We start from the raw sequence: 21726 nt of genomic DNA on the forward strand, positions 1-21726 counted from the left end.
TCCACCTCCATGTTTGACGGTGGGGATGGTGTTCTTGGGGTCATAGGCAGCATTCCTCCTCCTCCAAACACGGCGAGTTGAGTTGATGCCAAAGAGCTCCATTTTGGTCTCATCTGACCACAACAATTTCACCCAGTTGTCCTCTGAATCAATCAGATGTTCATTGGCAAACTTCAGACGGGCATGTATATGTGCTTTCTTGAGCAGGGGGACCGTGCAGGCGCTGCAGGATTTCAGTCCTTCACGGCGTAGTGTGTTACCAATTGTTTTCTTGGTGATTATGGTCCCAGCTGCCTTGAGATCATTGACAAGATCCTCCCGTGAAGTTCTGGGCTGATTCCTCACCGTTCTCATGATCATTGCAACTCCACGAGGTGAGATCTTGCATGGAGCCCCAGGCCGAGGGAGATTGACAGTTCTTTTGTGTTTCTTCCATTTGCGAACGGTTGTCACCTTCTCACCAAGCTGCTTGGCTATGGTCTTGTAGCCCATTCCAGCCTTGTGTAGGTCTACAATCTTATCCCTGACATCCTTTGAGAGCTCTTTGGTCTTGGCCACGGTGGAGAGTTTTGAATCTGATTGATTGATTGTTTCTGTGGACAGGTGTCTTTTTTACAGGTAACAAGCTGAGATTAGGAGCACTCTCTTTAGGAGTGTGCTCCTCATCTCAGCTCGTTACCTCTATAAAAGACACCTGGGAGCCAGAAATCTTTCTGATTGAGAGGGGGTCAAATACTTATTTCCCTCATTAAAATGCAAATCAATTTCTAACATTTTTGACATGCGTTTTTCTGGATCTCTTAGTTGTTATTCTGTCTCTCATTGTTCAAATAAACCTACCATTAAAATGATAGACTGATCATTTCTTTATCAGTGGGCAAACGCACAAAATAAGCAGGGGATCAAATACTTTTTCCCTCACTGTATGTTGGCCAGATATGATTGATTCTGCGGAAAAAATATAACATTCCTAAAGAAAACCGTCTGAATGTATCGTGAGTCTTTTCAGGAACACCCAGTGGTCCTAGCACCCCTGGTTGAGAGCCACTGATCTAAAGGATCTACTCGAGGTCCAATAATTAATTCCCTTTGTAATGCACGGCGAACAATAACGGCTCTATTCGAGGTCCAATAATTCATTCCTTTTGTAATGCATTGGGGACAATGCAAGCTCCGATGTCATTTGGATTTTCCGCAAATGGACAGTCCATAGTGACGGACAAGAATCTGATTGGCCGAGAGCCCTGTCTTTATTCACCAGGCCAGGCTAAGCTCAAGTTAAGCTAGTAGGTAGCAGGTCTGCTACAGAGCATTTGTTGCTATGGTTTCTAATCAGGCTATACATCAAGCTCTCTTTCTGGAAACAGGAAATTCTGAGTTTGCTCAAATTCTGGTTTGACAGATCTCACTAATCTGGCGTTCTGGAATACCCCTCTGATGCCTGAAACAACCAATGTCAAAATAACACAAGGGACACGGTCTTCTGTTTATTGCACAAATTGTACATGTTTCCAACTGCACCAGTAGAACACAATATTAGGCAGCAGTGGAATAATCATTGATCAAAAGCCTAAAAGATGCATTCAAGAACAAAGAAAAATAGATCAAGATCTTGAAGGGAGAAAATTGAAAATGAAAAGGAACCAAACTCAATTCACTGTTCAACTGAATCCTGCCGATATAGGCTAATGTAACAATTGGGGAGGTAATTTACAAAAGAAGAAAAAACAAATTACGTCATCTTTGTCTCTTCAGTTAAAAGTACTTTGTCCTCATATATAATATAAACCTCTGCATCAATACCAATCAAATATTTTGACAAATTATTTCTTAAGTCAAACATAATTTGCTAAAGATGATTTCTTTACAGTTTTAATATATGTACATATCAATTGATCTAACTTCTATAATTCTCATACAAAATGAGAAAAAAGCTGGACTTTATCGCTGCCACAAAAACAAAAAAAATGGCAAGCAGATCAATCCTCCCTTCTTCTGTCCCCCTGGCCTGAATGCTATAACACAGACCCAGAGGCCTGAATGGGCAGATGGGCCCAGATATAGAGAATAATGGCTTCTGAAAGCCCACACAGGTCAAAAAGAGAGCCAAACAGCAGTCTCTACATCTGATCTCCAGAGCCTGATCAAACCTCGTTCCTTCTTTATGGAGTCTGATCTCTGGCAGAGGCTGACGGCTGGCATGAGCCGTGGATGTAGGTAGCAGGACCCGAGGCTTAGGGCCTCATCATCAGGGTTCCTCAAACAGAGAAGTGAGAAACCTTTTGGATGTATATACTGTATGCATTATGCAATGAGACCATCCAGGTGGTCCTCAGTAGCCCTCCAGCTCACCGTCTCAGCGAAATGTACTCTCAACGGAAGAGAGGATGGCTTAGGGAGGGAGGGGCTGAAGTCAGGGTGCTCGTCCAGGAGGAGTGTAAAGGAGAAGGATGGGGGAGGTTAAGTTGGTGGAAGCAGAGGGAATCTTTCTTTCTCCTTGCTCCAGCCGGAGCTCTGTTTCAGACATTCCTCCTAAGTGCAAATCCCAAACTAAACAACTAAAGTCAAATGTACTCTCAGAGGAAGAGAGTACACCTTGACGTCACTGAGGTTGTTCCGGGGGCCAATGTAGCCAATGTTTCATAACATTGCATGGTTGGCCGCCAAACGCACACTTTGTCTAAGAAACTCACACCATATATCCCTGATTAAAGTGCACTCAGTAGCGTGGGAGGGGGGTGGGGGTTGGGCTGAGGGAGACGAAAAGCAACACAGCAGAGTGGAAGGGAAGAAGTCACCTGGTATAAGCCATCTGGAGGCTAAACTGATTGGCCACGTGCTGATGTTCTGAAGCTAACTTCGAGAAGAAGAGGGTGTAAAAAGTGTAAGGGGCTCGGGTTTCAAATCTATGGATTGAATCACATTTGGGGGGATGATCAGAGGTTACAAGGTGTATTTCCCATCCCTCCATTTTTGCCATCACCAACAGAAAAGTATGAGGGAGAGAGGTTGTTAAGGAGAGTGGGGTAAATGTGTGCTCTGATGTTCAGCAGATTGTGAAATGTGTGTGTTGTTGAAGTGGTTATGTTCTTAGGGGCTTGGCAGAGCACATGTATGGGTGTACGAGTCCAAGTGGTTGTCTAGGGATGTGAGCATTCATCAGCCTCCCTCTAATACAGATCAGAACAAAATCAGGGTTGAGACTATTTGCATCAGCAGGCTGTATGAACAAAACTGTCTACAATTCACTCCCTGTCGGATAAGAAATTAGATTTTGTGTCTTGGTTTATACTAGTCACCCTCCCTAACCCTCAGCTGTGTGTATGTACTTATGTCTGCCTGTGTGTGTATGCTGTGTGTGTGTGTGTGTGTGTGTGTGTGTGTGTGTGTGTGTGTGTGTATGCTGTGTGTGTGAATACCTTTACTGTTGTGTGTCGATAGTGCCTGCCTATGTGGATAAATTCTAGGGCAATAAAGAGTGTGTGTGTGTGTACTCTCGCATGTCTCAAGAGGACATGCACTGGACGTGGTCTGGCCCTCCATCCTCTTCATCAGAGGAATCTGGAGAGCTCCACGATTCATCAGTGTCTCCCTCTGCACCCTCGCGACGTGTCTGGAAAAGAAAAGGGAGGGAGAGAGGGAGGGAGAGAGCGGGGTGTACTGATTTGATTACTGGAATAGAGATTATACATGGAGGGTGGGTTGTGGTGTGTTACACTCACCCTCTGGGGCCGTCTGTTTCTCATGTGCCTCATGAGGAACCACAGGAGCTGTGTGTCGTACTGGTCTCCATGGCGAACACTGTCCTCATCACGCTCACGCTTGTTCTTCTTCATCACCTGAGCAACCACAACAACAGTCACATCAAAACTCACAGCTTTGGTATGCAGTATTCAAATCAAACTTTGTCACATGCGCCGAATACAACAAGTGTAGACATTACCGTGAAATGCTTACTTACAAGCCCTTAACCAACAGTGCAGTTCAAAAAGAGTTAAGAAATTATTTATAAAATAAAGTAAAAAGTAATAAAAAAGTAACACAATAAGAATAACGAGGCTATATACAGGGGGCACCAGTACCGAGTCAGTGTGCAGGGGGTACAGACTAGTTGAGGTAATCTGTACATGTAGGTGGGGGCGAAGTGACTACGCATAGATAACAAACAGTGAGTAGCAGCAGTGTACAAAAGGGAGGGGGGGGGGTCAATGTAAATTGTACGGTGGCGATTTTATTAATTGTTCAGCAGTCTTATGGCTTGGGGGTAGAAGCTGTTGAGGAGCCTTTTGGTCCTAGACTTGGCGCTCCGGTATCGCTTGCCGTGCTGTAGCAGAGAAAACTGTCAATGACTTGGGTGACTGGAGTCTCTGACAGTTTCCAGTGAAAGCAGGATATCCTTCTCGTCGGACTCGTTAAAGGAAAAGGTTTCTTCCAGTCCGCGGTGAGTAATCGCTGTTCTGATTTCCAGAAGTAATTTTTCGGTCATAAGAGACGGTAGCAGCAACATTATGTACACAATAAGTTCAAAAATAAGTTACACAAAACGAAAACAAATATATAAAAAAATAGCACAATTGGTTGGGAGAATGTAAAACGTCAGCCATGTTCTTTGGCGCCATCAAGCCTATACGTTGTGGGAATGTTTGGGATATTGGTGATATGTTGTGGTTTGTGTGGATAGAATGGTATGAACCGTACGTCTTTGAGGCCCTTGAGCCCTGTGAGATTCTCGGCAGTGGGGGACCACAGTTTAACGTCATGATCCAGACCACTGGTGGCCAGACCTGGGAGGTGAGGGTGGGGCTCCAGGCAGTTGACCTGGGAACAGAGGATGAGACAAAGCGTGAAGTGACAGATTGAGATGAATGAGTGAAACTGATACTGTACACTTTGAGAGTATTGCTTGCGCTCGCCAGCTTCTTCAAGCACCGAGGCCCTTTTTATCATCAGACAGCTTCCCACCCACCATCCCTCCTTCCCTCTCTCACCACTCCTCCTCGGTCTCCCTCCATGAACTGGACAATGCGAGCGGAGACCTTGTCCCACAGGTAGATGTGTCCACAGTCACTGCCACTGATCACAAACTCACTGCTAGGGCCATAGAAGTTCACCCCTTTCACTGTGAAATGGAGAAATAGAGAGGTCCAGTGGTTAGAGCGTTGGGCCAGTAAGCAAAAGGTCGCTGGTGCGAATACCCGAGCCGACAAGGTGAAAGATCTATCAATGTGCCCTAGAGCAAGGCATTTAGACCTAATTTGCTCCAGGGGCGCCGTACTACAATGGCTGACCTGTAAAAATAAATTTAACTGCACCTATCCGGTGTATGTGTTGCTGTTTTCTTTACTTATAATTGACTAGTTCATAATCATTCCTTCCCCTTTTTTCCCCCCAGTACCTGTAGCGTTGTTGCGATGGCCCTTGTATCTCCTGCGGTAGTCTGCACCGTCACTGTGGCTGGAGTCAAACAAGTAGATATCCTCATCGTTGTAACTAGTCAGGAGCTCTGAACAGACAGATCGAGAGAGACATGGTCACTGATGGGGAGAACAGACATGAGGACAGTCATAACAGCAAGAGCCAGAGGACCTCAGACTTGTGAATAAAAATGTGTTTGAGTCATGTGTTTTACCTGTGCCATCATGACTGTACACTAAGCAGGTAATGTTAGTTTTGGACTCGCTGGATACCAGGTGAGATGGACAGAACTTCTTCAGTACGCCATTATTTTCATTCTCATTAATCTTCCTCTGGTCATAGATCCTAAAAAGGTTGAAGTTGAGGAGAGGTAAGAGAGAGAACATGGTAAGAATGTGCAGAATCCAAGAGAATGCACTTTGCACTTCCTCTGCTTTACGATACACCTATAAAAGGGATTTGAGTCTCACCGAACATACTGATCTCTCCCACCCACAGCAAAGTGGTGTGTGTTGACAGGGTTCACAAATATGGTGTACAACCCCACTTTCTTATCCCCCTCCTTCACCACCACCAGTTTACTGAGAGAAAAGGAAAAGAGTAAAACAAAGTGGGTAAAGGGTTAAACGCCTGTTATGTTATGAATACCTGGGATAGGATAAAGTAATCCTTCTAACCCCCCCCTTAAAAGATTTAGATGCACTATTGTAAAGTGGTTGTTCCACTGGATATTATAAGGTGAATGCACCAATTTGTAAGTCGCTCTGGATAAGAGCGTCTGCTAAATGACTAAAATGTAAATGTAAAATGTTATACATTGGGCCTGGAGTTATTCCTGGTCTGGTCACATGGTCAGGGAAAACGAATGGCCTTAGTATAGTAATGTCCAGGTGATCTTGCAGTAAGGCATTATCACTCACTTGGCAGGCCGGTCGAGACGCAGGTCGATGGCAAACACTATGGCGTCCTCCCCAGCCGACAGGAAGGAGCAGGGAGAGTCTGGCTCCAGGGCCAGCTGACACACAGACAGAATAAACACAACACACTTAAATCATCTCAGGTCTCAGCTTAAAAAGGCTTAGAACTACTGCATCTCAAATGACAACCAGTTCCCCACAGCGCCCTACTTTTGACCAAAGCTGACATACACTGAGTGTACAAAACATTAAGAATACCTGCTCTTTCCATGACATAGACTGACCAGGTGAATCCAGGTGAAAGCTATGATCCCTTATTGATGTCACTTGTTAAATCCACTTCAATCAGTGTAGATGAAGGGGAGGAGACAGGTTAAAGAAGGATTTTTAAGCCTTGAAACAATTGAGAAATTGATTGTGTATGTGTGCCATTTAGAGGATGAAAGGGGAAGACAAAAGATGTGCCTTTGAACGGGGTATGGTAGTAGGTGCCAGGCGCACCGGTTTGTGTCAAGAACTGCAACGCTGCTGTTTTTTATACGCTGCCGCAACTCAATATTAGAAAGGTGTTCTTAGTAATGTTTTATACACTCCTTGTAGGGTTCTGGTCGAAAGTTATGTAATATATGGAGAATAGGGTTTCATTTGAGCCGCAAACCGAAGTCTGGCTTCTTGGACAAATGTTGAAACTCATTATCACGAATACAACCACACTCCTGAGGTATACACATGGTCTCCATACCTTGTGTGCTGCCCCTTTATGCTGAGCCACTCTCTTGGTGTTCTTGCAGCGCTGAGTGGCAGAGAGCTCAGCCACTCTGATCTGACCGTCCCGGGCACACATGGCCAGGGTGGAGTCTCCACTGTGTGGCAGGAACTTTGCCTGGGGAGGAAGAAAGGTACATTTCAACATCTCTCAAAAGTCCCCTACCACATTTATAGCTTACCTTTCTCATTTTACAATGGCTTGTTAAATGGTTGTCTGTCAACAACACCAGAAATGTTGCTCTTTTCTACAATCCCATCCTATCCTGATTGTCCTCTCCCCTAACCTGAAAGACGTTGCTCTTATGCCCGCTGTCAAACTCGAGCTCAGCACGGCGACGTGCCCAGTCCCACACTACCACCCGCAGGTCATCGCTGCCGGAGGCCAGGCGTGTGCCTGAAGGGTTGAAGTGCAGGGTGTTCACACAGCCAGTGTGTCTCTCCAGGCGCCCCTGGAGCTCCAGCCTCTGGACCAAGCCTCGTGCACCACACACACGCCTCACAAACTGGTGCGAGTCCCGGCCAATCTCCCTCGACTTCAGGGAGGGCACCGCCCGCCATGACGGCCCGCTGAGGTCACGCAGCTCCGCCCCCAACCACGCGTCCATGGCCTGCTCGTCCTCTTCCTCCTCTTGATCTTCCTCCTCTTCCTCGTCATCGTCATCCTCGTCAGAGCTGGATGAGTGGTGGGCGGTGCCACCACTCGGGCGGTTCCTCTTTCTGGCGGCCCGCTTTCCTGCATCTCTCTCATTCACTCTCTCTCTTCTACCTCCCTCGCTCTCTCGCTCCCCTTCCTCGGTCAGGGAGTAGAGGCCACTGCCGTCCATGCTGTCTGTGTCCTCCTCCTCCTCCTCCTCTCCAGGCACCCTTGCAACCTTAGCATCTGGCATTGGCTTGTCCTTAGCCTCTTCTCCTGCCTCTCTGAGAGCTAAGGGAAGCATTTGGACAAGAGAGCAAGTTGTCACACATTGAGTAAAAATAGTTACTGTCAAGAGGTGTTGAGGAAACTCATCCATTGTAAGACAAATATTAAGTGTATTATGTCAAAGTCACGGTGTCCTGTGTTGTGGATAGATGTTGAACTATGACAGCTATTTGCTATAGTCCTCTTCTACTACCTGCTTGAGAGCCAGAGTGTCCCTCTGTGGCTGCGGAAGCATCTCCCTCCCCTCGCTGGTCTTCTCCTGGATCTGGCTCCTCGGACCCATCTGAAAAACAAACATACAGCGATGCCCACATTAGTTTTACATAGCAAGTTCTGGTGGAGTTTATATTTCCAGTCGGCCAAAAGCAGAACATGGAGTAGCCAGCCAAATAGAAAAAGTAGCCAGAAAGGGAATTCCGGGCTTTGGCCAGAGGAAGTGAATGGAGTGGAGCGGGGGAGCGTCTGCCTTCTCTTTCGCTCCGGTACTGCTCAGCCACGAGCTCTGGGCATGCTCTGCACAGCATTTTTCATTTCCTTCATCACTGTTCTTTTAATTAGGCCTATTCTGTTGTATTTATTTAAAAAAATAGTTTAGCAGTTTCAAAGTTGTCTATCAACTGTAAGATGGAATCGCAACAGAGCCAGTTACAACTTAAGTATCTGATAATCAATAGATTAGAGAAAAAGCTATTTGTTTTCTTAACACGGGGGCCGCATCTCATCAGGTAGGTCCTTGTTTATTAGCCTACGACATGTTGAAATGTTGACGCTTCTTACGATAGCCTACTTCAAAACCAAATGGTACATAGTCACGAAAGTAGATGGAGTGTTTGTTAAATTATCTTCTCAAGCAAAAAAATGAATGGAGCTAATTTCGAGCAGCATTTTTCTTTCCTGTGAGCGCTGAGCTATCTTTTGGGAAGCGGGAAAGGACATTGCGAGCCGGATCGGTGCGCAAAGACCACTCCATGAGCGATAAGTGGGATTTCCAACAATTCCTCTGCTCTCATATTCTGGCTCAGGGGTCCGGGGGGCATGCCCCCACAATAAACTGCAGAATGAGCTTTATTTTGGTAGCCTCTGGTACATTATAATGCCTTGATTCCATCCGAAACACAGCTATTGAATACTTTAACTTTACCTCCCAATTTGGTAAAATTAGTTGTGGTATTGAGTAATTTGCAATAAAAATGACTGAACATTTATGAATTCAGTGTGTTAGATGTTATCCAAAACAACTAGGCCTATACCGAACAAAAGTATAAACGCAACATGCAACAATTTCAACGATTTTACTGAGTTACAGTTCATATAAGGAAATCAGTCAATTGAAATGAATTAATTAGGCCCTAATCTATGGATTTCACATGACTGGGCAGGGACGCAGCCATGGGTGTGCCTGGGAGGGAATAGGCCAACCTACTGGGGAGCTAGGCCCAGCCAATCAGAATTAGTTTTTCCCCAGAAAAGGGCTTTATTACAGACAGAAATACTCCTCAGTTTCAACAGCTGTCTGTGTGGCTGGTCTCAGACGATCCCGCAGGTAAAGAAGCCAGTGTTAGAGGTCCTGTACTGGTGTGTTTACAAATGGTCTGCGGTTGTTAGGCCGGTTGGACGTATAGCCAAATTCTCTAAAATGACGTTGGAGGCAGTTTATGGTAGAGAAATTAACATTCAATTATTTGTCAACAGCTCTGGTGGACATTCCTGCTGTCAGCTATGTTCTGTCAACTAAACATGGATTCCATGTTGAGAAACAATATAGAATTGCAGGAAAATGGTTTGTGCACCCCCACTTTTATACAAAGGCAGGCACCCATGAATAGACCTACAGGTAGGGTTGAAGAGGCAGGTGTTAAACATGGGCTTTGCTACACAGAAAGCAGCAGTTGACTACTCCATTGTCAACATTTTACTCAAATCAGTAGGCCTAGACTAACCAGCCAAATAAAAAAAAACCACAGGGTTCTACATATTTTTGCTGAAAGAGCTCTATTTTGGTGGTCTCTAGTACACAGCGAAATTACTAAATACTGTCATGACTGTCCTGTGAGGATTTGAAAGGGTCAGATCAGACAGTAACCAGACCCTCTCTCACCCACAGAAAAGTGGAGGAGGGAGCTGGGGGGGGGGGGGGGGGGTTCGACACCTCACGTCCTGTTGTAAATCAAGGAGAGAGAACATCCCTCTCCAAATTTCACAGAGGAATGTGCTTTGTCTACACAGAGGTTTCCCGCCGAAACTCTAACACGCTCTAAAGTGAATACTGGAAAAATATTCCTAACAGAGAACGTGGGGAATGATCAGTAGTGAGCTATACAGTGGTTCCTCCTTTAAACCTTTAAAAGTTGTGTCATACTGCAGCACACCTTGCAGGCTGCTGCAGCACTCTATGGCACGTTATTTAATTGTCAGCCATTTTTTATGTTAATGCAAGTTAGTGCTAGTTTGACCAGCAGAGGGCATCTTTGAGAAGCATTTGATACTCTCCTATATTGGCATTACTAGAGAATTTAAAATCTTTTTGTAATAACATAGTACATGGGACTCATTTTAATAAATTTGGCTTAATAAATTTGATTAATATTATGGTGTTTCTATTTAGAGAAAAACGAAACCCTCAAGGTTTCCGTTAGGATGGAATGGAAAATATGGCACTGTACAACACGACGGTCGGGAGTAGGCTACAGCATAAGAGGATTGGAGGATTCTAAATTGTTCGCCTTCATTAGACAACTTTGTTCCAATATTTCTGTAAATCAGTGATATTTATTCACATAGTAATTTGTTATGGATCCATAACTAAAATTAACTTCTGCATTTTAAAAGAGTATTTTTATCATTATTTTATTGAAGAAAGCATAAAGATGTTGATGAAGAAATACAGTACTGTACAGTATATGCTTTTATATTTGGATAATAAAGCATTGAAAGCATTTTGAAGATATAAGCCACCTGCATTTGTTTATTAGGTAATCATAGTAAACATGCTTGTCTCAGAGCAGCGCGAAACGGTGCTGAAATAGACGTCCACAGCTAGAAGGCACACACACACACACACACACACACACACACACACACACACACACACACACATGCATACATACATATATATATTAAAAAAAATGATATTTTGGAGATTATTTCTCTTTTTTTTTTAAAGTGAGCAATTGTAATCTGAATAAAGGCCAAAATAATATTTATAAAGGCCATAATATAGCCCTTCTAATAGCCATAATGTTGTGTAGTTTCGACCCAATGATTAATCTGACAAAGAACTTCGCTTCCTGCAGGCCTAGGCATGGATCAAAGCTGGCGAGATATTTGGGGCGGCAGCGTAGCCTAGTGGTTAGAGCTGGTAACCGAAAGGTTGCAAGTTCGAATCCCCGAGCTGACAAAGTACAAATCTGTCGTTCTGTCCCTGAACAAGGCATTGAAAACAAGAATTTGTTCTTAACTGACTTGCCTAGTTAAATAAAGGTAAAAAAACATTCAATAACTATCAAAAGAAAGTCACACACTCCAATTTAATGGGTATTTACCAACATTTTGGCATCATGAATACTTGAACCAGGTTATGTAGAACCACAGATTAATTAGTGTAACCAATGACAGTAGTGAGGGGTGTGTCATACTGATTAAGTTAATAAAAATTTGTGAAACTGTTAAAAAAATAGTATATGGCATATTAAATATTATGCTATTATTATCATATAGAAACATAATAGAATATTATACATCATATTAGCATCAACAACATTGTTTCATTCTATTTCACATAATAATTTCGTATTTCATTTTTGCTACATGTAATGTTTTGGTTCAACAATATATATAATGAGCATCATCAACAGGGGGAACATATTAGGTGTACGCTAATAAACTGTAAAAATAATTTGTACATTTATAACACTTAAGAAAAAATGTGTTCATAAGGGCCTGAGATCAAAGTCAATATGCAGACCACTATGGGTCAATGTTTTTAGATAGGATATCCAGTAAGCCTCCCTTTGTAGTAGTAGGATCTCGATGTTACCTCCTCTCCTTGGTAGAGCAACATGCTCAACGCCTGTGTATTTGAGGGAGGAGATGGGATGGTTAGCTTCAACAAAGTGAGCTGCTACTGGATCGTCAATGTTCTTACACCTGATTGAGCTGCGGTGTTCAGCTATGCGTTGTTTTAATTGTCTTTTCGTTTGTCCTACATAGGCTTTTCCACATGAACAGGTGATGAGATAGATTACTCCCTTGGTCTTGCATGAGATGATACCCCTAACAATAATCTTTCGACCTGTATGTGGGTGTCTGAAGAAAGACATATCCTGCCTGTTTGGCCCTGTCCGGGGGTATCGTCGGACGGGGCCAGTGTCTCCCGACCCCTCCTGTCTCAGCCTCCAGTATTTATGCTGCAATAGTTTGTGTCGGGGGGGCTAGCGTCAGTCTGTTATATCTGGAGTATTTCTCCTGTCTTATCTGGTGTCCTGTGTTAATTTAAGTATGCTCTCTCTAATTATTTTTCTCTCTCCCTCTTTCTTTTTCTCTCTCCCTCTCGGAGGACCTGAGCCCTAGGACCATGCCTCAGGACTACCTGGCCTGATGACTCCCCAGTCCACCTGGCCCTGCTGCTGCTCCAGTTTCAACTGTTCTGTCTGTGGCTATGGAACCCTGACCTGTTCACCAGATGTGCTACCTGTCCCAGACCTGCTGTTTTCAACTCTCTAGAGACGGCAGGAGTGGTAGAGATACTCTGAATGATTGGCTATGAAAAGCCAACTGACATTTTCCCCTGAGGTGCTGACCTGTTGCACCCTCTACAACCACTGTGATTATTATTATTATTTGACCCTGCTGGTCGTCTATGAACATTTGAACATCTTGGCCACGTTCTGTTATAATCGCCACCCGGCACAACCAGAAGAGGACTGGCCACCACTCATAGCCTGGTTCCTCTCTAGGTTTCTTCCTAGCTTCTGGCCTTCCTAGGGAGTTTTTTCTAGCCACTGTGCTTCTACACCTGCATTGCTTGCTGTTTGGGGTTTTAGGCTGGGTTTCTGTACAGCACTTTGTGACATCAGCTGATGTAAGAAGGGCTTTATAAATACATTTCATTGATTGATAGTGCTATTGCACTGTGCGCATGAGCCACATTTGTAGTTCTCATTTGGGATAGGTGTCAAGAGTGTCTGAGTGGGCTCGGGGGCATGTCAGAGCTCACCAAACTATCTCCAATATTGCGACCACGCATATAGACCACCATTGGGGGTTCCTTGAAGAGGTGTGCGATTTTTTTGTCTGATTGCAGAATATGCCAGTGCTTTTTCAGGATTGCTTTCATTTTCTCCGAACCCTTGGTGTTCTTAGTGCAAAAGACGGTTGCGTTGTTTTTCTTTGGTTGAGTTTAGTAATTCCGCTCTTGGTTTTTCATATATTTTCATTTTTGTCCTTGTAGCCTCTCATTTTGAATTTCTGTATTTTTTTTAGCATTGCTGTCAAAATCTGACTGGTGGCCACAGATCCGTTCAACCCTGCATAACTGGCTATATGGTAGACCATTCTTGAGGGGAAGGGGATGCATACTATCCACACATAGCAAGGTATTGCGATCTGTGGGCTTTGTGTATAAGTCTGTGTGTAAGGCATCATTCTCTTTGATAATCCATAAGTCCAGGTAGTTTATTTTTCTCTCATCAGTCTGCATGGTGAATTTGAGGTATTCAGAGCTCTCGTTTAGTAGAGTTTGGAATTCATTTAGTTCCTGTTGACTTCCTTCCCAGTGCACAAAGACATCCATCTATCCATCTCTTCCATAGAAGTATTTTAGAAAGTAAGGGGCGCGTCTCTGTTTTAAAAAGGAATGCTTCTTCAAATTGTCCCACATACAGGTTTGCATAGTTGGGGGAAAAAGGGGAGCACATGGCTACACCCCAAATTTGAAGGAAAAAGTCTGACTCAAAGACAAAGTAGTTATGGGATAATACCAGTTCAGTAAGTTGTAAGATGCAATCATTGGACGTAGCAAGGGTACAGTCTCTCTGCTGAAGGAAGTGTTGTAGCGCCTGCAAGCCTCCAGTGTGTGGGATGTTAGTGTACAAGCTCTCCACATCAAAAGTGGCCAGCAGGGTGCCCCCTGGTATCCTTCCTAAGCCCTCTATCAATGAGATCATGTGACTAGTGTCTTTCACATAAGATGGGAGATTCTCAACCATCGGTTTAATGTGGTACTCCACAAATGTAGAAATGTTGGATTTTAGACATTCAATGACGTCATCTTCACGGACGAATCAACCGTGGCCCTTGAGCAATTTGCTCAAAATTGCAACAGAAAAAAAGGAAGATCAAGCAAGCCGAGTCCCATGCATCTGCTCAAACTCCATGTCTGGGGGGCAATTTGTCACCAGGGACCAGGCCCATATTTGATTTTTGATGGTAAGTTTGGCTATTTACAAAGCAAAAGGTACATCAAATATTGTAGCCTACACCTCACGGACTGTTATGTGTTCCACAATAATTCACTCTTGCCTCCTTTTTCAGGTATCATGGCTCGAGATTTCTTTGAGGAAGAAATCATCAAGAGATATACTGGACCCTATGTCAGAGAGGTGTTTCTGGGACCACATAGTTTCTTTCAAGGTAGGATTATAGCGATATTTTGTTACGTTTAGGCCCATTTACATGTATATTTCTATTATTGTACCTAATGTTGGCTGTTAGGCTAAATGTCTTTTTTTCTTCTCCAAATGCAGACAATGACCCAAAACACACTGCCGGCCCAGGTTTGCATTGCAAATGAGGGCATAAAATGGGTCAAGACGCCAGCAGAGTAAGTAGACCATCAAGCGCTATGATGAAACTGCACCTCAGATTGCAGCCAAAATAAATGCTTCACAGAGTTCAAGTAACAGACATCTCAACATCAACTGTTCAGAGGAGACTGCGTGAATTAGGCCTTCATGGTCAAATTGCTGCAAAGAAACCACTACTAAAAGGACACCAATAAGAAGAGACTTGCTTGGGCCAAGAAACACGAGCAATGGACATTAGACCGGTGGAAATCTGTCCTTTGGTCTGATGAGTCCAAATTTGAGATTTTTCGTTCCAACCACCATGTCTTTATGAGACGCAGAATAGGTGAACGATTGATCTCCACGTGTGGTTCCCACCGTGAAGCATGGAGGAGGTGTGATGTTGTGGGGGTGCTTTGCTGGTGACACTGTCAGTGATTTATTTAGAATTTAAGGCCCACTTAACCAGCATGGCTACCACAGCATTCTGCAGCGATACACCATCCCATCTGGTTTGCGTTTAGTGGGACTATCATTTGTTTTTCAACAGGACAATGACCCAAAACAAACCTCCAGGCTGTGTAACATGCTGACCAGACCGGACACGTCACGTGCGCGAGCGTTGCAAAATAAATGTAGAAATCCATGTTATTCAATTATTGTGCCACGTGCCATCTCCTCATTGGTTATACCCACGTTGCTGATTGAAAGACGAACTGTTTTGCCGGTCGTCGCGGTAATACAATGAAAGTTTAGATGCCAATCACCATATAAGTTCAAAGATGAAAAAGCCTGGAAGGAGGAGAGATGACTAGAAATGATTGGGTTGACCGTTTTATGTGTGGATTAATTGTCGGAGTAGAGGACCTTGTGCATTTCAGGGAAAATAACAACTCAATGTTTATATCCCAGGACAAATTAGCTAGCAACAGCAAGCTAGCTAAATAGGACAAATTAGCTAGCATGTGCAAGCTAGTTAGCTAAATTGCCATACATGTTTAATGCTTTTCGACCTGTCCCCAAATGAATGTAATTGGTTCAGAGTTTGTTTTGATATTTTAACCTGCGTGTCGTGATCGCGTTTGGTGTGGGGGGACAAAATAAATGTATGCACGATGGTGCAGGCGCACAGACGGTTTGGGTTCTGTGTAAGGGCTATTTGACCAAGAAGGAGAGTGATGGAGTGCTGCATCAGATGACCTGGCCTCCACAATCACCCGACCTCAACCCAATTGAGATGGTTTGGGATGAGTTGTACTGCGGAGTGAAGGAAAAGCAGCTCAGCATATGTGGGAGCTCCTTCAGGACTGTTGGAAAAGCATTCCAGGTGACTACCTCATGAAGCTGGTTGAGAAAATGCCATGTGTACAAAGCTGTCATCAAGGCAAATGGTGGCTACTTTGAAGAATCTAAAATATATTTTGATTAACACTTTTTTGGTTACTACATAATTCCATGTGTCATTTCATAGTTTTGATGTCTTCACTATTATTCTACAATGTATAAAATAGTACAAATAAACCACATCAGGAGACTTTTGAGGAATTTAGATTTTTGGGTGTAGTTACCAAAAGTTATTCAAGTGCACATCTAGCAAGAGGCTGTTGTTTAGCTATGTTTTTGTAGAGCACATGTGATAGTCGAGTTTGCTAAACAAATACCCACTGGGTTGATTAAAATAATCATGATATCATTCTGACAGGTAAGCAAAGGTTACTTTGTAGCTAACATTTAACAGAGGGATTTTGGGAAAGCCTTTTCATCTACCAGAAGACTGTTTTCATTAGCATCAACACTAACGGCTACAAAAAGTGGTAGACACGCTTACTGCACACACATAGACAGGGGCATTCTCATTGCCTCTTCAGGAAGTTGCAGGAAATACGAATTACTGATGCATTCTTTTCAAGTCTTATGATGAACTTGGGCAAAGTAATTATTTTTCAAAAGATTTAGTTGATGCACTACTAAGGTCAATGCATTTTTGAATATTGTTGGATTCCATGAGCATCCTAATTATTATATTTGAACCTGAATGAGGCTCTCCACTCTCTACCTATTGATCCTGCAGTGATGATTAGCCATCTTCATCGAATGTTTTAATAATTTATCTGCAGATAATCACCAAAAAGCCTTGGCCTCACTTTAGCGTCACTGTCTGGCAAGCACCGAAATCTTAGGAAAGTTCATATTTTGGTTTGCTTGTCCCGATGGGTTAGCATGGACATATAACCACCTTGCATGATTTATGAATGGCAAAGGGATATAGGAGATCAACTTTCAGTCAGTTCAACACTTTTTATAAACTAGTCAACACTTGCTCTTCAGTTGTCAATCAAAGCACAGTAACTAGGCTGTGCACCACAACTCCGCGAGGCTGGCTATGTGAAACATGCGAAAGAAAATTAATTATTGTTCTCTGTCGCATTCATTTGTCTAAGTGGATTTCGACTCATTGATACCACTGACATTACAAGGGACGTTCAAATTCACGCGCATCATGCTCTCCTCTCTCCCACCGTATACACAAATTGTACCCGGAGGCGGGACACATGGCAGACTGCTCTTCCGTGTGATCGCTCGCTTTGTGACTGACGCGCCTAACCTATCAATATATCGCTAGAAGATGCGTATCATTCATTCTAGGAGGAGAGGGCTCGACGGACTAGCAAATTTAAACTTTTATATGAAAAGTGGCCTTGTTAATATCAAGTGGAAAAAGTAGCCGGCTGAAAATGAGTCTGTAAGAGGCTGATTAACCGCCGGTTGGCGCTAATGAAAAACACTTGAATAAGGCTGTCTCTCCACTACCTATGGTTCCTGCAGTGAGGATTCAACATCTTCATCACATTTTTTCATAACTTATCTGCAGATAATTGCCAAAAAGCAGTAGTAGCCTACCGGTATGCAAATTAAGGAGCCAAATGAACGGCCTTCGCACTGATGCAATTCGGGTTTGTTCTGTTGATCTAAACATTTTTCTTTTTAAAAGCCATTCGTTCGCGAACAACCCAACCCATAACTAGGCTACACTGACGAGTCACTGGAGGTCACTGGCAAGTCTCGACATGCGCTTCGAATCCTAGGAAAATACAAACAAGATCTTTGGTTTACTTGTCCTGATGTGATACCATGGATATGAATACATTGTATGATTTATGAATAGCAAAGGGATTTAAGAGATTGACTTTATTCAGTCAGTTCGACACTTTTTATAAACGAGTCAACACAAGCTGTTTGGTCATCAATCAAAGCACAGTAAATAGCCTATGCGCCCCGACTCAGTGGAAGGCTATATGAATCTGCCACAACACAATAATTATGTGGATTTCAACTCATCGTTACCACTTACATTACGTGGGACGTGTAAATTCACTCACCGGAGACTCATGCTCTCCCTCTGTGAAAATACGTTTGACTACAGCCAACCACAGCGTACGAAAATAACACTGGTACCGAGAGGCGGGACAGACAGCAGACTGACAAACCAGCAGTGTTTCCCTGTCGTCGCTCGCTTTGTGACTGACAGGCGCCTGTCCTATCGATAGATCGGTAAAATATGTATATAGTTTATTCTAGCGGAAGAAGGATATAAATGCTTTTCTGACTGGCGAATTGAAACAATTTTATGAAATGAAGCCTAGTTAATAAAGTGGAAAAAGTAGCCGACTGACAATTATTCTGTTATCGGCTGTTTAGCCGACAGCCAGCGCTTATGGAAAACTATGCAACAGTGAGGCCTGTGTGATCCCTCACCGTTAAGCACACTGGATTTACCATCTGCCTCTGCCATCCTGTTTCTTTCTTCCTGTGGACAGAAGGAGAGCCTGGAATGAACAGAGAGACAGGGTCAAGTGAATTACATTGCTGGCTGCTTTTGAAGACACCTAATTATGTTGATTGTCAATAATTGCAATATGTCCAAACAACTGACTTGACCTCCTAAGTTATAGCAAGACATCACTCAAGACAGCTAGCCAGTTTATTCAGCTAGCTAAGGTGACTAATAAACAAATTAAGTTATCATATGATTGAAATCTTGCAAACTAGCTAGCTAAACACATCAGCAACTAGGCCTTAAAGGAAAATTCCACCCCAAAACTATTTTGGTATTTGTTTCATTAGTCCATTGTTGATGGTCCGAAAATGTTTTGCATATCAGCAATCAAGTTAAGATATATTTGCGTTTCAAAATACAGACAGCAAAACGCATTATACCGGCTGTATTTCCGTACTTTGAAAGTTATTTATCTTGAAGACTTGATTGCTGACATGCAAAACATTTTGGGACTATATCAACAATGGACTAATTAAACAAATACCAAAAGATAGATTTAGGGTGAAGTTTTCCTTTAATGAAATCAAGTGTGCACTTACCTATAGACTGGAAGTTAGTTTCATGTGTATCTGACTTTGCAGCCAGTAACTTGGAGTAAGCTAGCTGATTTAACGCCACTCCACGGTGAAGGAAGTTTCTGATGAAATTCACCAACGGACTAGAGCAGAGACCAGGCATGGTGTAATCTAGCTCAGAAAACATTGATTCGCCCAAGATCACGATTTAACGCTAACCTTGTACCTATCTTTGTCCTTTGTAGTCTGTGTTAGATGAAATCCATACTTTTTCAATAAACATGAATGAAAATGGCGCACTGTTTCCTATTTGAGATTAAATTAGCACCTGCACATTTGCAAAGGCACGCAACTACAGAGGACAAACATAGGTACAAGGTTAACGGTTCATAATGTAAATGTTTTGAAGTATTGATCTGAGGCGAATCGTTGTAGTCTGAGCTAGATTCCACAAAGCCTGGTCTCTGCTCCATTTTGTTGGTGTTTCATTAGAAACTTCCCTCACGATGGAGTGGTTTAGTCCACTAGGAGTAAGCTAGGCTGTAATACACAATTAATTGGTATATATAGCCTGGAACTGACTGCAAAATCGTGTAAATGTTCCTTACAAGTCAGAATGTTGAATACAATTACGTTTGAATGTACTCTACCGGTTATCTGTGCGATTTGCCCTTCAGCTGCTCAAAATTTGACACAATATATCCGCAAGAAAGTATTGTTTACCCATTTCTATCACATGCACAAAACCATGTAAATACCTGCTGACTTCAGTTAGTATGTATGCATCATGTGCACATGCTTGCTCATGACCAAAGGCACGTGCACTAGGGCTGGTAATCTCCAGGGACCTCACGATATGATTTAATCATGATACTATATGTATTGCGATTCTCATGATTATGTATGTATAGCGACTCAATGTGATTTTTATTGCAATTAGTTGTTTCAAACACATTGCTCACCTTATGTCTGCTGCAGAGGGACAAGAAAGAGCCATGAGAAAACAAGTTTTGGTCAGTCAATGAAAGAAAAGTACTTAAAACAAATTGGCTCCCTATTTAAAAAGAAGATGAAGAAAAGGCTATGATGATGGTTGGTTGCCTTTTAGTCAACAGTCGTTTAGATGGTTTTGCGCATGTGCCAGGTGATACAAACGTCAACTTCAGTACTGGTGCTCTAAAAAGTTATTACTTTCCTGTCGATATTTTGTTGAAAAGAATGTCTGAAGGACTAACACCACGGACAACCGGTAGAGTACGTTCAAATGCAATTTTATAAATCATTCTGGCTTGTAAGGAACATTTATTTACACGATGTTGCAGTCATTAGTTTCAGGCTGTACATACATAGCAATTAATTATGTATTACAGCCTGATTAATCAGACGGAGTAAGCTAACTAACAGTAACTGTCAAACTAATCTTAGCTACTTACTGCAGCAACACTGACATTTAACAAAACAGTTGACAGGCCACCGTGTTACTTAAAATTAACCAGAGATGGCTAACTATCGTGCACGAAGTATTCTGTTGGTTGATTTGGAACGCTAATCTACAAATTTTGTAACATTTAGTTAAATGTTGTTCAGGACTTTGACCAATTTCACGGTAGTTACATGTAAACATGCTAGCTAGCTAATGTTACCTCTAGTCGTAGGCCCAACGAGGCGTACGTCGTTTAGTCCTAATCTTCGGTGCAGATGTATTGTCTTCAAGCTATTACTTAGCTAGCTATAGCATATTGGATGGAAAAACACACATGAGGAATGTTTGCATAAAGAGACAGGCAAATTAACGACGACGCGTGTTTGCTCTGTTTATGTTTTGACGTTCAGCTTGTTCTTTTTTTTTTTTTTTCATAATTCCAATTCCGGCGAAGGACTTTTTTTCACCGGAAGTTTGTGTGTACAACAATGCACCGTTCTTATTATACAGTGCAATGCGCCGTGTCATCTAATCTAAATATTTTAAATATTTATACAATGTACTTTCTGTAATCGATCATATTTGTCCGACACATAACAATAAGTGAAGTTGGGTGAAAATGGTTTCCCACTTGTAGTCCATAAACATGGCATCATGATGCGCATAATAGCTTGTATTATTATTATTTATTACAATTTAATAACCTTTCGCGATGGGGAGGTCGAGGAGAGGGGGTTACTACAAAGCAGAATCAATGAGTTAGCCAGCTAACTTGCCTAAATATTGTGAAATACCTTTTTATGTTTTACAAGGATACGCTTGAAATGGGCATGGCCTAATTGACTCAACAACCAAAAACACATATCTAAGTTAAACTTTCTTAATTAATCAGAAAATCTATATTTACAGTGCCTTCGGAAAGTATTCTTACCCTTTAATTTATTCCACATTTTATTGTGTTACAGCCTGAATTCAAAATGGATTAAATCGATTTTTTTTCTCTCACCCATCTACACACATTACACCAAAAAGTGAAAACATGTATTCTTTTATTTGAGCAAATTTTTGGAAATTGTTGCATTTATATTTTTGTTCAGTGTATATATATCCGACTCGCTCTCAGATAAATAACTAGTACTGATAGGT

At 42.6% G+C, this 21726-nt stretch overlaps 1 protein-coding gene across 4 annotated transcripts; it reads right to left on the bottom strand.

The window, feature by feature from the left end:
• Positions 1–1474: 1474 nt before the first annotated feature.
• On the bottom strand, positions 1475–21042 carry LOC106600329 (DDB1- and CUL4-associated factor 8). Of its 4 annotated transcripts, none has more exons than XM_014191634.3 (13): positions 20801–21042; positions 18561–18631; positions 8216–8305; positions 7385–8025; positions 7075–7215; positions 6336–6430; positions 5886–5996; positions 5630–5760; positions 5396–5503; positions 4989–5119; positions 4699–4818; positions 3723–3839; positions 1475–3613 (listed from the first exon to the last, which is right to left on the bottom strand). In XM_014191634.3, the coding sequence occupies exons 2-13, from the start codon at positions 18595–18597 to the stop codon at positions 3506–3508; spliced, it is 1830 nt and encodes a 609-aa protein (XP_014047109.1). In that variant the 5' UTR covers positions 18598–18631; positions 20801–21042; the 3' UTR covers positions 1475–3505. The 4 variants fall into 4 exon arrangements, with proteins under 4 accessions (XP_014047109.1, XP_014047118.1, XP_014047112.1 ...); XM_014191643.3 differs by having other exon boundaries at positions 18582–18612; positions 20801–21041; XM_014191637.3 differs by having other exon boundaries at positions 18561–18612; positions 20801–21041.
• Between the last annotated feature and the right edge of the window lie 684 nt (positions 21043–21726).

This window comes from Salmo salar, chromosome 03 (genome assembly GCF_965601325.2).
Source record: "Salmo salar chromosome 03, fSalSal1, whole genome shotgun sequence".
Taxonomy (NCBI): Eukaryota; Metazoa; Chordata; class Actinopteri; order Salmoniformes; family Salmonidae; genus Salmo; species Salmo salar.